Source organism: Amblyomma americanum, chromosome 6, assembly GCF_052857255.1.
Source record: "Amblyomma americanum isolate KBUSLIRL-KWMA chromosome 6, ASM5285725v1, whole genome shotgun sequence".
Lineage (NCBI taxonomy): Eukaryota > Metazoa > Arthropoda > Arachnida > Ixodida > Ixodidae > Amblyomma > Amblyomma americanum.
Window position 1 is genome coordinate 152,607,400 of NC_135502.1, and position 15,381 is coordinate 152,622,780.

The 15,381-nt window shown below is 44.8% G+C and overlaps 1 protein-coding gene across 1 annotated transcript in view; it reads left to right on the plus strand.

The window, feature by feature from the left end:
* Positions 1–15,381, plus strand: part of LOC144095570 (uncharacterized) — a 135,471-nt gene that overhangs the window by 75,014 nt on the left and 45,076 nt on the right. The window contains exon 8 of the mRNA XM_077629259.1: positions 3,134–3,255. Coding sequence (XP_077485385.1) covers positions 3,134–3,255 — 122 coding nt within the window. The remainder of the gene's footprint in view (positions 1–3,133; positions 3,256–15,381) is intronic.

Below are 15,381 nucleotides of genomic sequence, written 5' to 3' on the forward strand. Positions count from 1 at the left end.
GCTTCGTCAGGCTCCACTGGAAATTTTGCTTTATCAATCGTCGGCGATGCAACGGGAGTACCTTGTTGATCGACGACTTCCAGCAAAAAGGCGTCTCTGTCCGCATTCTTTTCCATTTCCACGAGCGCCTAGTCTTTTTGAACTGAAAATCGTTCGTAAAGTTTATGTGCCCTAGGTTTTCTTCAGTCCGTGTCACAGTGTGGATGCAGGTTTTTAGTCATGGGATGTATTAAGTGTGCAGGCACGTGTATTTGGATTGGCAAGGTGTGTTCACGGATTCCTTCATATTTTATTCCTGCTTTCTTTAGGATGAAACGTCCCGTTAAGTGCCTGATAGTCTTTCGTATTTTGCGCTGGGGTGTGCTTCAATCATTTCCGCTAAGGTGTTATGAATTCTTAACTGTTGCAGTTTTTCATTTGCGGTATGACAAAGGAGGTTGAGCGCAATTTCGTACGACTGTCTAATTAGAGAATCCAAGTCGTTCCTTTCTCTGACTGTGAGAGTGACGTGTGGTGTATAGTAGATGGCTCTGCTAAGAACGAAGGCATGCACTAGTTTCCTGGTGCCGGCTTCCTTAACTCCTCCGAGCCTAATCGCGATGCGTCTGATGAGGTGAGAGATTTGGTTTACAGTGTTTCTAAGTTTGTTAATTTGTGTGTCGTTTTTTGTTTGACTGTATCAGCATTCCCAGGATTCGTAGTGTTTCCACTTCTGGGATGGCTGCCCCTTCCGCGTAGATTTTTATCTCAGGCGATTTATTCTTTCTTTAACGTTTTGTGCGTAGTATGAGGACTTCAGATGTTTGGGGGAGCACGCGAGTCCCGCAGGTTGTGCCTCCTCTACGACTACATCTACTGCTTGTTGTAGCGTATCTTGCATCGAGCCGATACTCCTTGAGTGGTCCAAAGGGTGATATCGTCCGCGTACAAATAGTGTTCAAGGCCTGGGATTTTTGCGAGTTTGTGTTCCTTTTTAATGAGGGTTATATTGAATAAGAAGGGGAAGAGGACCAATACTTTCGGCGTTCCTCGGTCTCCTAAACTGAAGGTGTCGGATTTGATTGTGCCAGTTTGAATTTTAGCCGTTGTATTGTAGAAAAAGCTCTTGATGTAGTAGAAATGTTCTTTCTAATTCATTCAACGCTGAAAGAGATTTTAGGATTGCTTTGTGTTTGACGTTTTCAAATGCCTTGGTTAAATCTGAAACTGTGATTGCCCTGGTGCTTCTTTCTTGCTCCTCAGATAAAACTTCTTTTGGTATTCTGAGCATCGTATCCTGTGTTGATAAATGTGGTCTGAAGCCCACCATACTGTTTGGATAGAAATTCTCTTTGTGCATGTGGGACTAGAATCTGTCTAGTATAACGTGCTCTATCAATTTTCCTATGCAAGAAGTAAGCGAAATAGGGCTGAGGATTTTGAGCGCGAGTTTTTTGCCTGGTTTTGGGATGAATTTAACGATGGCATGTTTCCAAGACACTGGGAGTTTTCCTTCCCTCCAACACTCGTTCGCAAAGTCCGTGAGGGCTGTGGTGGAAGCGTCGCCTAGGTTTCTCAGCGTCATATTGTTGCAGTTAGGCGCCTTTTCTGTGGTTTCGAAGCTCCCGCTCTTCATCGGTTTCGGCGCAGCTCCCTAGCGGCCGAAGGTCGTTGAACGTCGAAGCTGTGTGGTTGGCGAAACGCGTGGAACATAGACTCCCGAGGCTACCGCAGCACCCGTTCTGCAACTCGGCCCATCAACATAGGCGACTTCCTTCGCTTCCATATTTCCGAACCTCGCTGTAGAGCTTCGGCTCGTTTGGCCCTTCTTTGTACGTAATATTCTGGGTGCATGTTTCTAGGGAAGGCGTGGACTGCCGAGGCGTTCCTTCTTTCCCGACTAATTTCGACATTGGTTTGGATGCCTCTGCCTGGCCTGAGTCCCACTTGGTACATTCACCGTGCCTGTCTCGATCGTACATAGCCTCTCTAACTGGGACACTCGCAGTACCTCCGCCAATTCTGCCCACTACAGCGGCGGCCATCCGAGGCCGCAACATTGAGACTGCGAAAGAAGTTGCGATAGCGCTCGCTTGCATAGGAGCGGTAGCCGAGTTCACAATTAGAGAGAGCAAAACTGCCATCCAAAATTTTGGGAAGGGGAGACATTGCCAGAAGCGGCCAAAATCTTAACGCAAACAGCGCTGAAAAGGAAAATTCAGTTAATTTGGAAACGCGCGTACGTTGCCGCCTCTGGTAAGGAGGCGGCTCAGGAGCTAGCCCGAGCTGTCTACTTCCGGGCAGCCATCGAGCCCCTGGCGAACTGGGCATACGACGAGCGTCTGCAAAATTACGGGGAATTCATAGACCATTATAAATTGGGACGCAGACTGGTACCCCCCCCCAAGATGTTGGCCTAAATAATAGAGAAGCTGTCGTGTGGAGGCGCCTCCAAACTAATAACTGTCATTAACCAGGTCTGGGAGTTTCACGTGCTAGCAGAGCGTAGGGAGAACGATCAGTGCAGACACTGTTGGTCGGGCAAACCCTCGACCACATAATTTGGGCGTGCCCACAGTCCCCAGTGGTGTGAGAAAATATAGTAAAAGAGTAGTTGGAGAGAGAGGGGAGAGACCTTCGCTCTGCAGTGGGTGTAGTGAGGCTGATGATGATGAGAGGAGCCTGGAAGACAAAGAAGTGGGCTATGAGGAACAGACCTTACAATCCTACCAACATAGAAAGAGCATTGGGTTAGCTTTATCTGTAGAGCTAGTGACCATGCCTATGGTGCGGACATAGGGGCGACGACGCCTTCAAAAATAGCGGCTATGTGCTTCTCCGGCTTAACAGCTATTGCATGCCAGCATGCAGTGCGTGTTTGCTACATGGGGCCCCGATTGGTCGCGCCCAGTCTCGGAGACCGGGTGAGTGAAATGAGCAAACAAAATCCGCTTTCGTCTCATATTTAAATCTGAAATTTTCTTAATGTAATGTTTCTAGTTTGCATGCACCGATTTAAATCAATAATTTTGCACTGGTAAGAGAAATGCATGACACATCCTTTTATTAAGATTAATCGGCACTGAGAAAAACATCGTGAAGCCACTTTAGAAGCGAAGGCTCAGTTGAACAGGCAGGTATACCATCTGTGCAGCTGACACCCAGCTTGTGCTCGCCGACAGTGAGAGCCTGTTCGTGAATCCCGGAGTCATGGCTTGCTATGGTGTCGAGTTGGACAGCATATCCTGGGCTCTGGCCGGACGCAAGATGGAAAAGGTGAGTGCATAAGCCTGTCTCGGTTACGCAGTAGTGTCGTTAGATTCTTGTAGGCTTGTGTATCGTGTATGTATGACATTCAGACTAAACAGCGCCGAGCAGAAAACAGATTGCAGTTGAAGAAATGGTGCGCCGAACTGCTACAATCACAGATGCGGCCTCTGAGTATTACTTTTGAAGAAGCAAGAACGTTATGAATTGCGCTGTCTCTTCCGCATAGGAGAAAATGTAAGCGAACATAAAAGCTAAAAAATCGGCTTTTGCTTTGGCTAAGGAAAAAATACGTGCTGTAGCCTTGACAATGGGGGCTGGGTGCTATGGGGCTAGCATCCCAAAGCAGCTCAGGCTAGGAGGGACGACATAGTGGAGAACCCCGGGTAACTTCAAACACCTGTGGAACTTTATTGTGCACTGACATCGCACTCTACTCAAACATTGGCATTTCGCCTGCATCGAAATGCTACCGACGCAGCCAGGATTGAACCCGCCTATTTCGTGTCATCAGCCTCGAACACCGTAACCACGGAACCACCGTGGGGCTCAGCTTTGATAGTACTAGAGGTACTAAGCAGTCTGCACGCGTTCGAAGATAAAAATATAGTTTTTTTCTCTGATATGGAAAACATATAGTGAATTGGGACGTAAAATGCAAAAGAAATACTAATGGCATTGTTGTTTCCTTTTAGGTAGAAATGTATTTCCTTGGCAATTTTTGCACTCATGAACAGGATGCAGACATTATAAAGAAAAAGTTATCACAACGTATGGAGATAGAAAGAGCAGCAAAATTATGGTCACGGCGTTTTATGGCGTTAGCCTTGACATGCTCTCTCCATGAAGCCACCGGCACGCCGCGTTATCACGTGGCTTGTACTTGAAGGGAGGCCATACTGGTTTCGAATAACCGTGGTTGTCTACTTTCTGGGTTGCTCGAGATTGTCCTGAGTGTTATAGGCTACACTTGTAGAACATCTGTCGTCGCCTTTAAAGAAACCACGGCTAAGAGTGACGGCCACTCTTTACCCGACGATCCTTCGGAGTATTTTCTGGCCTTCAGTTCTCCGTATAGATAATTTGAGTTCCGCTGCAGATAGTTATCGGTTTTTCATGCGGATGGCGGCACGACGCTGCAAAGGTCATTGTCGAAGGCCTTTGTTCTTGCTTTAGGTTGCTTTTCTCTAGCAAAGATCCCAGAAAAAACTAACTTCTCCGATGCGGTGATTGGGCGCGGCGCACCACACTATCCTTCGGCACCTGTCCAGGCCATACGCAGTGACCACGTGGCGGGGCCATCCGCTCATCCGGGTGGCGTAGCTATCTCTATTCCGACAAACCTAAAGAAACCAAGCAGACACCCCTTCCCCCCCCCCCCCCTGGCCCCGGTCGGGAATACCCAAGAGCTCTTCCCACAAGGTCGCGGTCTAAATCTAACGTCCGTGTGCCTTCTGCGAGGTCTTCCAGCACATTTGAAGAAGCGATGGACACTGCCAAAGTCCTCCCCATGCCGTGTACGCTGGATGGAAGGCGGGGCTCGTTGGCTTGGTCAAAGGAAGATAGGCCCCGAATCACGGCGCTCTAAACAACTTGATCTAGTTTCTCACTCCATACAAAGGCGCAAATTAAGATCGCGTTCGTAATACAATAGAGCTGTAGAGAACACCTAAAATACTAGAGTGTGATAAGACATCCTAGGAGCATACGCTCCTTTCAGTTGATGTTAACAAGAGATAAATTTAGATGCTGCAATAAATAATTTTCTTAAGAACTGTACTGTTTTCCGCCCCGACCGAGAGCAGGTAAGGATTCTGTCAGAAGGCACAGCCATCATAGCGAAACATGCAGTCCTGGCTCCTGAGCTCAAACTGAAAACAAGACTCGAATCTGTAGCAACCACTCTGCTTCCACATAAAACCATTGCATTGCGCTCTGTATATAGAAGAGCAACAGCTCAAGGTAACACTCCACGACTTGGAAGGCCGTTTAGAGCAGCTACCAGAGCATTACCTGGTAGTTGGAGAGTTTAGTGCACAGTCCTGCTCTTGGGGAAGTGAGAAAACGGACGCTAGAGGAGCAGCTGATAGAGGACTTTGTTCTATGCAGTAATGTCTCTTTGCTCAAATTTGGAAGTTCCTCATTCTGCTCCCCAACCTCAGGTTAAATTAATGTTTTAGATTTCGACTTTTAATTCACCGTCTATTTTTAGCGATTTTGACTGCAGTGTTTTAGATAATACATATAGAAGCGATCAACTCCATGTGGTAATAAGTTCGTCGTCTTTGCCAGCAGTCATTCTAACAAAACCGCTGCGTTGCAAGCTTCATTTAACTCACTGGCCATTATTTAGAAAAGAAGCGAGACTAGAGGATATAGTTACAGAAAGCTATAGAATAGATTAGACAAACGAAATGTACACAACATGAAATCTTTCTGCCGCGCATGTGTCAATTCCGCAACCTAAAAGTGTGGTGGACACGAGAATGTAAGGAGACAAAAAAACTACAAAATAAAGCTTGGGGAGTCTCTCGCAGGTACCCAACACACGAGAACCATAATTGTTTTCAAAACGGTGACAACATATGTGCAGTGTATTCGGCGCATTCGTGACGAAACATCATTATGAGATAATTGTCTTGTATAAACAGCTCATCACATCAAAACAAATGTGGGAGAAGGTTCGAAAACCGAATGGCAGCTACTCACCATTCACAATTCCTCTTCTGACAACACCTGATACAAAGCTTTTATAGGGCGATGGGGAGGCATATTGTGGGGGCACATCACTGGGATTTCTATTTGTTCACAGTATACCTAGTCTTTTTTTAATATTGAAAATACAAAAATATAGCCGAAAAACAGATTTCCAACAAGTGAAGGTGGCAATGAAAAATACAGTAGTCTAATCGCCCTCCAAAAAATGAATAGAGTACTGTCTGCCGGCAAGGCAACTGCTCCAGAACACAGCCAAATACACAAAAATGCTTCACCATCTTTGCAAGTCTGCCGCAGGACTATTGAATTTCTTCAAGGAAATATTCCTGGAAGAAAGAAACCTAAGGAGTAGAAAAAGTTATTATAGTACTATTCCTGAAGCCTGGGGGCCACCAACTCCCCTAGCAGCTATAGGCCAATAGCCCTAGGGTATTTTGGAACCGGGCATAATTTGTTTCATTTTCTCAGTCGTTTGATTTACGCTTCAGGTGAATAGCATCGCGTGTCATCCATGGATTTTTTTCTTTGTATATTTTGTTACAGTGGAAATGAAATTGTCAATGCAATGCCTGACATGAACCTTAAAACATGCCCATTCTTGATTAATGGTTGACGAATCATCCATACACAGTTCAGGAAAGTTGGCGTATTCATGAACAAGGTATGTCATAATGGCTGCGTCATTTGCCTTTCGAAATGCTAATATCGGCGAACTACCTTTTCTGACAGCCAGAGCAGCAGGGAAAGGCAGACTAGTATTTCAGTGTCTATTGCTGTTGATGGAAAATAATAAGTAACGAAAACCAGATCGAGTATCTAGCTGGACGACACTTGAATTCGAGTAGGGGTGTGGACCACTTCAGTCAAGTTAAATGCAAATATAATGTCCGAGAGAGCATTACTATAAAGGTTGATCTCGCGATTTGAGAGCTCCACTCCATTTCTGCAATATGAAAGTCACCAGCCAAAATAATCTCTCACCTGATATAAGCCGGTGCATGTAATGAAGTAAGGGAACCAGTTACTCTGGATCAGCGTTTAGTGGCTTATAGACAGCGCCTACGTGCAGGACGTATCCTTCTATGTTTAGTGTGCACGAAATACTTTCGACGTTCGGCACATATTGCATAGCAATGAAAGATAAATCATCCCTCCTATCTGGAGGGATGATTATAGCCACACCCTGCCTCTCGATGCCCTATCTTTGCGCAGAATAGCATAACTTGGCGGAACAACTTCATTATCTCAGACGTTAGAGAGAAGCCACGTTTCGCATGTAGTGACCACCTCCGGACTCAATGATACCAATAAAGCTTCCAGGCATTCCAATTAGTTAACAAGACATCGCGCGTTCAAGTTCAGAAGGGTTACGTTTGATTAGACCGCGTGGTTCTGCGGACTGAGCTGGATTCTTCGTCGGTTTTTGGTTTTAGCTCAACCATATCGTCGCTTTATGCGTCCCACGCAAAAAGGCGGCCAGCTATGCGATCTTTATCGTAAGTTAAAAATACCTTCTGTTTCCGTTTCCGCATTTCTTTAGTTTTATTCCAAAACTTTTTCTTATGTCACGAACGTTGCGTGAAAACTCTTCAGCAATATATTATCTGATATATCAGTTATTTGCAATTTTGAAGGATTTTCGCTTTGTCTCTGTAGTCATGCAACTTAAAAAAATGACCGGTCTAATATGAATGCCGTCACCTGGTTATGGTCTACCACGTCGATGAATTTGATTTATTTCACGCAATGTCAACATCAAGAATGTCTCAGAATTCCATATACAAGTGCCTTCTGAAGCATTTCAGAGGATTTTCCCTCAGGTTCACTCAAGCCGTAAACAATCAGACCGCACCAAAGACTCCTATCTTCAAGATCATCATGTTTTTTGGACATGGTTTCAAATTGCTCAAGTACTGTCACATTCTTCACACACTTTAAGACTTGTTTTTCAAGTACAGCAATCCTCTCAGGGTTTTTGTCTATCGCGGATAGTTTTTGGTTGGTTACTGTTTTGCGCTTTTTTTAATTTATTGTATGTCAGCTGCGATTGCTTTCAATTGGGCTTCATAGAGACGTGTCCCTTGGACCCGGATTTGATTCAACATCTCCTCTAAGAAGTAGTAAAAACAGCAGGTCACAAAACATTTCATAAACAGGCCGTGGGTGCGACAGCACGAGCAGGCAATCATGATAACTGCGGTAACACTTTCCATATCGTCTGCTCACCTGGGCGAAGAACAGAAGCGGATTTGAAGCCATGATCCTGGCGTTGCCGCCGTGCCTACTGCCGAAAGCTACTTTGAAGCCGTGTTTTATACTGGTTGCTGTCGTTGACGATGCGGCTTGCAGTTCAAAATGCTGAACAATTGGTGCCGCCGGGAACGGTGGTTGGTCTCTCGATAATTGGGATCAGAATGATTGGACGAGTTGCCCAGTCACCGTCGTGAGCCGGGAAGTGCATAAGCGGTGTGGCGTGCTTCGTTGTCGGTACTGGTATCAGCAACAACCAAGCAAAAACATGGACAACGAACAGAAACGGATTTGCGGCCATGATCCTGGCGTTGCCGCCGTGACCACTGCCTCAAGCTACCTGGAAGCTATCTATTATACTTGTTGCTTTCGTTGACGATCGGGCTTGCAGTTCTAAAGTAAAAAATATGTGCCGCTGAGAACGCTGGTTTGGCTGTCGATAATAGGCATCAGATTGATCGGGTGAGGCACCCAGTCGTCGGCGGGAGCCAAAAGTCCATCAGCGGTGTGGCATGATCTGTTGTCGGTCCTGGTATCAGCAAAACGAAGCAAAAACCTGGAAGAATAGAAAAGAATTTGCGGCCATGATCCAGGGGTTGCCGCCGTGCCTACTGCCGAAAGCTACTAGAAAGCCGTGTTTTATACTGGTTTATGTCGTTAACGATCAGGCTAGCAGTTCCAAAATTGAAAAATTGGTGCCGCTGGAAACGCTGGTTTGTCTCTCAATAATAGGCATCAGAATTATCGGACGATTAACCCAGTCGCCGTCGGGAGACGGTAAGTGCATCAGCGGTGTGGCATGCTACGTTGTCGGTCCTGGTATCAGCAACAACGAAGACCGGGCCGAAGTACAGAAACAGATTTCAGTCCATTATCCTGGCGTTGCCGCCGTACCCACAGTAAGGAAATTCATTAAAAAATATCTCAAGATGAAAAAACTCTTTAGAGAAACGGTTCTCGATCCTTTTAGCACTCTGTGGAGGGCGGCCCACAAGCCATGTGTGACCAAAGGACTGAGAAGATCCAAGGCCACTCAAGTACATCGTATAAGCACGGGCTTTGCTCGTACTCCTGCCTGAATGCATAAGACGGGCATGTTATCGTCTCCGCAATTTTCTATATGTGATGTGCGCGGGGATATAGAACCTTAAATTATATGCTGCCCAGAGTACAACGCGGAAAGATATGCGATGTTCACTTTCTTCTAGAAGACACGAGCCCTTCACAGTACAGTTCAGGACATTGTCTACCCGAGTGGAAACCATACATGCAGAAGGGAGGCTGCACGCCTTCTTTTAACATTTCTGCAGCACAGTGATCTTGTCTATAAATGGGGACAGCAGGAATGGACTATGGCCTACTGTGATTGAATGAGTGCGTAGCTGGTGTCTTCTCGAGTGGACAAAGTTTTACTTTGGGTGAATGTGTGCATGAATGGAGGCATTGCAATGGACTGTGTTCTACTTCGACTGAATATGTACATATATGGTGAATTCTGGAGTGGTCTATGTTCTGCTGTGAGTGAATGTTGCATAGATAATGACCAAGGGAGTAGAATACGTACTATTATAAAAGACTGTGCGCACAGTGGGGCAGATCCGACAGGTTTTAGGTCAATATAACATATAAGTGACGGTACGGTGGATCAATTGCCGGCAGAATAGGGTAAGCTAATCGGACCTGTAGCATACAACAACTCAACTCAACTTAGGGCAGACAAAAATGGGCTTAAATTCTCCCCTCAAGAAAGACTTTCTGCTCTTTTCTCGCTCAAAAGATGTGCACAGATTGATCCAACTCAGCACTTAAATGAACTTATACTTCCAGTAAAATGAGAACAACTCACTTCCCTCCCAAACATAAACATGACAAAAAGAAAACTTCCCGATTCCTGAATATGCTCAAAGTACTTTCACGAAAGCGCTGAGCATCTGATAGAGCAGACTATGGATGCATTGCGTATGAATCTTCGAGGTCCTCATATCTAAAGCGACTGGATCCAGTGCATAACCTTGGTTTAAGTCTCTCAACTTGCGCATACAGATCATCCCGCGTAAAGACTCTCTATGTCGAAGTCAGTGACCCCTCCCTTACAGGCAGAGAAGCTATGCTCACATGCGCATATGTCATAGAACTTCGTTCCTTGCCGAAACAACTCTGTTATCCATTAGTTACCAAGTGCACCTCCAGATCACTGTTCAACAACAAACCGCCCTCAATCAGACCTCTGCTTCTCCGATTCGAGAATATTTGTCAAAATTGGAAATACCAGATACTGTTCCTGACGTCGCATCAATGCGCGACCCTGGCCACTCCCCATCGTACAGACTTCCCACTCTATGTGACTTTACATTAACACGCTTTCGCAACAAGCACCACATGAAAATATGATAGAAGTACTTCGAAGTACTAGAATATTATATAACCGCAGAGAGTTTTATACTGGCGGCTCAAAAGAGCAGATTATGTCGAAAGCGCGGTAGTTCAAAGAAACTGGCAAAAGATACTAAGGCTGCCGAACTGCGCATTCATTTTTACTGCCCGTTGTTGATGATTATGAATTTTTATGGCGCAAGGGCAGCTTGGCCAAAGAGCTCCATGGCACAAGGTAGTTTTCATTTCAGAGGGCGGGGTCAAAGACCCATTTCCGAAGGATTTCACCCTAAAGAAGCCGAGCACCAGGCAGGGGAAAGCTTGAACCCATTGCAACACCTGTGGGTACCCGGCGGCACTGGGGATCGAACCCCGCACCTCCCGCTTGCGAAGCTAATGCTCAAACCACTAGGCGACCGCTGCGATGCTACTGCCCGTTGTTCTGATGTCTTCGTATTCAACGGTATTGAATACTGCATAATGTACAAAGATATACTTAGCTTGCTAACGGCTTTACGTTCCAGAAATGCGGTCGAACCCTTTGTAGCAAAAACATACATAACAAAGAAAAAATCCCAACAGAGGGGCATATGATAAAATTCTCCTGGGTGTCGAGCTATATTGGAATAGATGGAAATGAAAGAGCCGACATGTGCGCTGCAGAAGCTCTAAATCATGAAATCAAGAAAGTCAGCATGCCCCATAGAGAGTAGATTAAAATAATACACTATAATTTGAAGACTAAATTGCAGACAACTTGGGATAATGAAATAAATACCAAGGTGCATTTCCTAAACCCGCTGTGCGTGAAGTGGAAGACCTGCACACAGAAGGAACGCTTAACAGAAATATTTTATGTCGTCTCCGCATTGAACACACACACCTAACACATAACGTTTTGAGAAGAACTGCAGATAGTTCTTGTTGGTGTTAATACATAGTGGTGGTTCAACAGCGCAAACACACACAGACGAAATAAGAGACGAGACACACAAAACAGCGCTGATACGTCCTGAAGGCAAATGTCTTGCCGACAGTGCCACGAAGCAGTGCGTGCTCGACAGATACACACAGCTATAAGCGGAGATAGGACCGCTGGGTTTGTGCGTCTCGTCTCTTACTTGGTCTACGTGTGCTTGCGCTGTCGAGCCACCACTATACATAACTTCTTACTGACTAATAAAACATCTTTGTGAAAGATGTGGTGACGAGCTCACACTAAACAATATTTAACTGCCATGCTGAGCACTCCAAAATAAAAGAAATTGCTTTGCTCAAATTGTGTAATGAACGCATTCATTTTCACCCAGGGCTACTCTACTCTTACGCGATCATGTACCGGAGCAATAGGCTAGTGGTTGAGGATCCGCCTCGCATGCGGGAGGTGCGGGGTTCAATCCCCAGTGCCACCTTATGCTAACCAAAGATACAGTGGGTAAAACCTTTTTTAATTTTTTTTTGAAATACCCTAAGGGCCATACGGCATTATAGAGGGGAGTGGTTATACAATGTAGTAAAACATAGAAATATGAGCACAATATTACAGAAGGTTGCTAGTTATACAGTGTTAGCTAAGGCATCTTGAAATAAACGGTGATCATCGATTAGTGCCAGTGGTGCGGGAAGGTGATTCCACTCGTCGGATGTCCGGGGTAAAAAGGAATGAAGTAGTAGTAGTAAGTGATTATTTACTTTTGTTTAGGTTTTCGTTCTGGAGAATGGTATTCCAACCTTGTGGGCGTGATCCATGAGTGATGACACGTACTGTGTGGGTGAAATAAGTTCTTCGCGTAGATAAGAATGGTGAAAAAATTTATGAAAAAGGCGAAGACGAAGTGCCCGACGACGGGACGCAAGGGATGGCAGACCGAGACTAGATTTCATGCTGGTTATGCTTGCAGTTCTGTTGTACTTAGAGAGAATGAATCGAGCCGCTGTATATTGGACCATCTCAAGTCAGTGCGTTAAGTTCTGCTGATAAGGATCCCATATCGATGCAGCGTATTCGAGTTTAGGTAAAACTAGGGTTTTGTACAGTAAAAGCTTTAGCGATGATGGCGCTTTAGCAAAGTTACGACGAAGGTATCCAAGTGTTTTGTTGGCGTTGTTAACGACAAGTGTGACATTAGCAGTCCATGTAAGGTCATTAGTAATCTGAACACCGAGGTATTTATAACAGTGTACGGAGTCTAGAGACAAACCGTTAAGGTTATAAAAGGGCAAGTTATTAGTCACTCGAGACACACGCATAATTTGCACTGGAGCCGAGGTCGGATTGTAGCATTAGTATGTCGCTATCGTACGTTATTTCCCTGAATATTACGCAGTCGTCGGCGAATAGGTGAATGTGAGATGAAATGCAGGAGGGTAGGTCGTTATTGTAAATAAGGAAAAGAAGCGGACCGAGCACAGAGCCTTGCGGAACACCGGAGTGGACCCCACTCGGACCTGAGGTGAGGTCATTAATAGAAACAAACTGTTGACGGTTTGTAAGAAAAGCTTCAAGCCACGTTAGAATCTTTGGGTCCAGGTTAAGTTGCTGCAATTTGTATAGTAGGAAGTTTTGACAAACTTTATCGAACGCTTTCGCGAAATCTATGAACACGCAGTCAGTGAGTTACGATCAAGGATAACATGCAACTTATTAGTAAAGGATACAAGTTGGTTCAATAAAACGTTTTTCTGGGCGAGTTGGTTCATTTTGCTCGAGGGGATGCTTGTAGCGCGACAAAAAAACACAAGGGACAGAGACGAACGGGGCAAGCGCTTGTCCCGTTCGTCTCTGTCCCTTGTGTTTTTTGTCGCGCTACAAGCATCCCCTCGAGCAAGATACAAGTTGGGTTTCGCATGAATGTGATTTTCGGAATCCTTGTTGAAATCGCGAGAAGAAAGAGTTCGATTCTAGAAAGTTAGCTAGGTGAGAAAACAAGATGTGTTCGAGAAGTTTACAAGAAATGCTTGTGAGAGAAATTGGCCGGTAGTTTAGTGGAGAATGCTTGTTACCTAATTTGTGGAGTGGAATCACCTTCCCCATCTTTCATGCGGCAGGTAGCGAACCCTGGTCAAGTGACTGCTGAAAAAGTTTTGTTATTATGACGGAATAAAAAAAACACTTGTATTTTTTAAGAATTTGGCATTGATTAGGTCGCAACCTAGAGCAGTGGATATTTTTAGAGAGTTTATCAGGTTTGCAACACCATAAAGGTCTATTGTAACAGGATACATGGGCGCATAATCGAATGACACCGTGCTAGGAAGCGGGGGATCGGTGGTGATAGAAAAATTGGATGTGAAGACGTTGTTTAATACGGAAGCTTGCAGTTCGGAGCGAATGATAGCCCCAGAGTTGTTAACAAAAGATTTGCTATTGCTATCAGTCGGGTTGATGGTGCGCCAGAACTTTCGCAGGACAGTGCATAGCATGGACGGAAGTTTAACTTGTAAAAAAGTGTTCTTCGCCTGTTTTAGCGCTGCAATATATTCACGTGAAGCAATTTTGTACGCAGACCTTCGGTCACAGTTGAAAGAATGTTTTGCAATTTTGTACATACGCTGTCTCCTGTTAGACAACCGCTTGACATTAGTGCTGTACCAGGGAGCTGTGCTGTTAGAGGTAAGTATACGGGTTGGTATGTACTTATACGTTAAGTCCCAATTCAATTGAACGCTGCAATAAAAAAAACCGTCCAAGAAAGTGTCCAGGAATACACGCAGCTCACTGTTTATCGCGTCAAAGTTGGCCTTATTGTAGTTATAAATTGTTTTCATTTTCTTTTCAGTTTTCGGCCGAGAGATGCAAATTCCAAAGGTTATGATGGTTTGGTCGCTCAGGCATGGCAAGTCCGTAGTGTTCGAAACAAAAGAAGGTTGCGTTGTAAGGACAATGTCGAGAGTATTTGAAATCGAATCTGTTATTCTGGCGGCTTCTTTTACAAGTTGTGTGAGAGAGAAGACAGAGCATAAATCAAGGAAGTCTTTAGCTAGTGTTGAGCTGGGATTAATGGTAATGGGGTCAGTATTCAATGAAATGTTCGGAATATTAAAGTCGCCAAGTAGGAACATAGGCGATGAAAGGTGCAGAGATGTAACAAGATTTATTGCATCATGGAGTTCGTTCACGAAATTAGAAGTCAGATGGAGGACGATAGCAAACTCCAATCACAAGTTTCTGGTTATTAAGAACGATGTTAGCCCAAATTAATTCTAAGGAACTGGGAAACTGAATGCATTGTGACTAAGTCCTTCTTAATGGCTAATAAAACATAACCTCCCTGTCTAGTAGTGCGGTCGCAACGATAAAAGGAAAACCTCCGGGCTGTCGGGAAGAGTTCCCAGTCGTTAATTTGAGGTCGAAGCCAGGTCTTAGTTAACACAATAATGTCGGCGTTAATAGTATCAATTGCAGATGCTAGTTCATTATGCTTGTTAAGGATGCTACGTATGTTGCAAAACAATACCTGTATGTTTAACTGACGTGTTTCAGTTCCCCTCCCGTTTTCCTAGCTAGTGTCATGTGATGACGCTTTATCGCGGCAAGCATGTGTATTCTGTGGTGAGGCAGACTTGACTGTGCTGGTGCTCGGCTTACCTGGGGTGAAATGCTTGGAAAATGGGTCTTTGACCCCACCTTGAGTAGTCGAAAAATATCTTGTGCCATGACGCTCTTTGGGCACAGATGCCTTTGCGCCATAAAAAATTCCGTCATCATCTTAAGTATTAACTCAATTGTTGACATGTCTTATGCTTTTAACTTCTTAAGAGAATCTGGTTTTCTTGATTAACTGTGAACGCCTC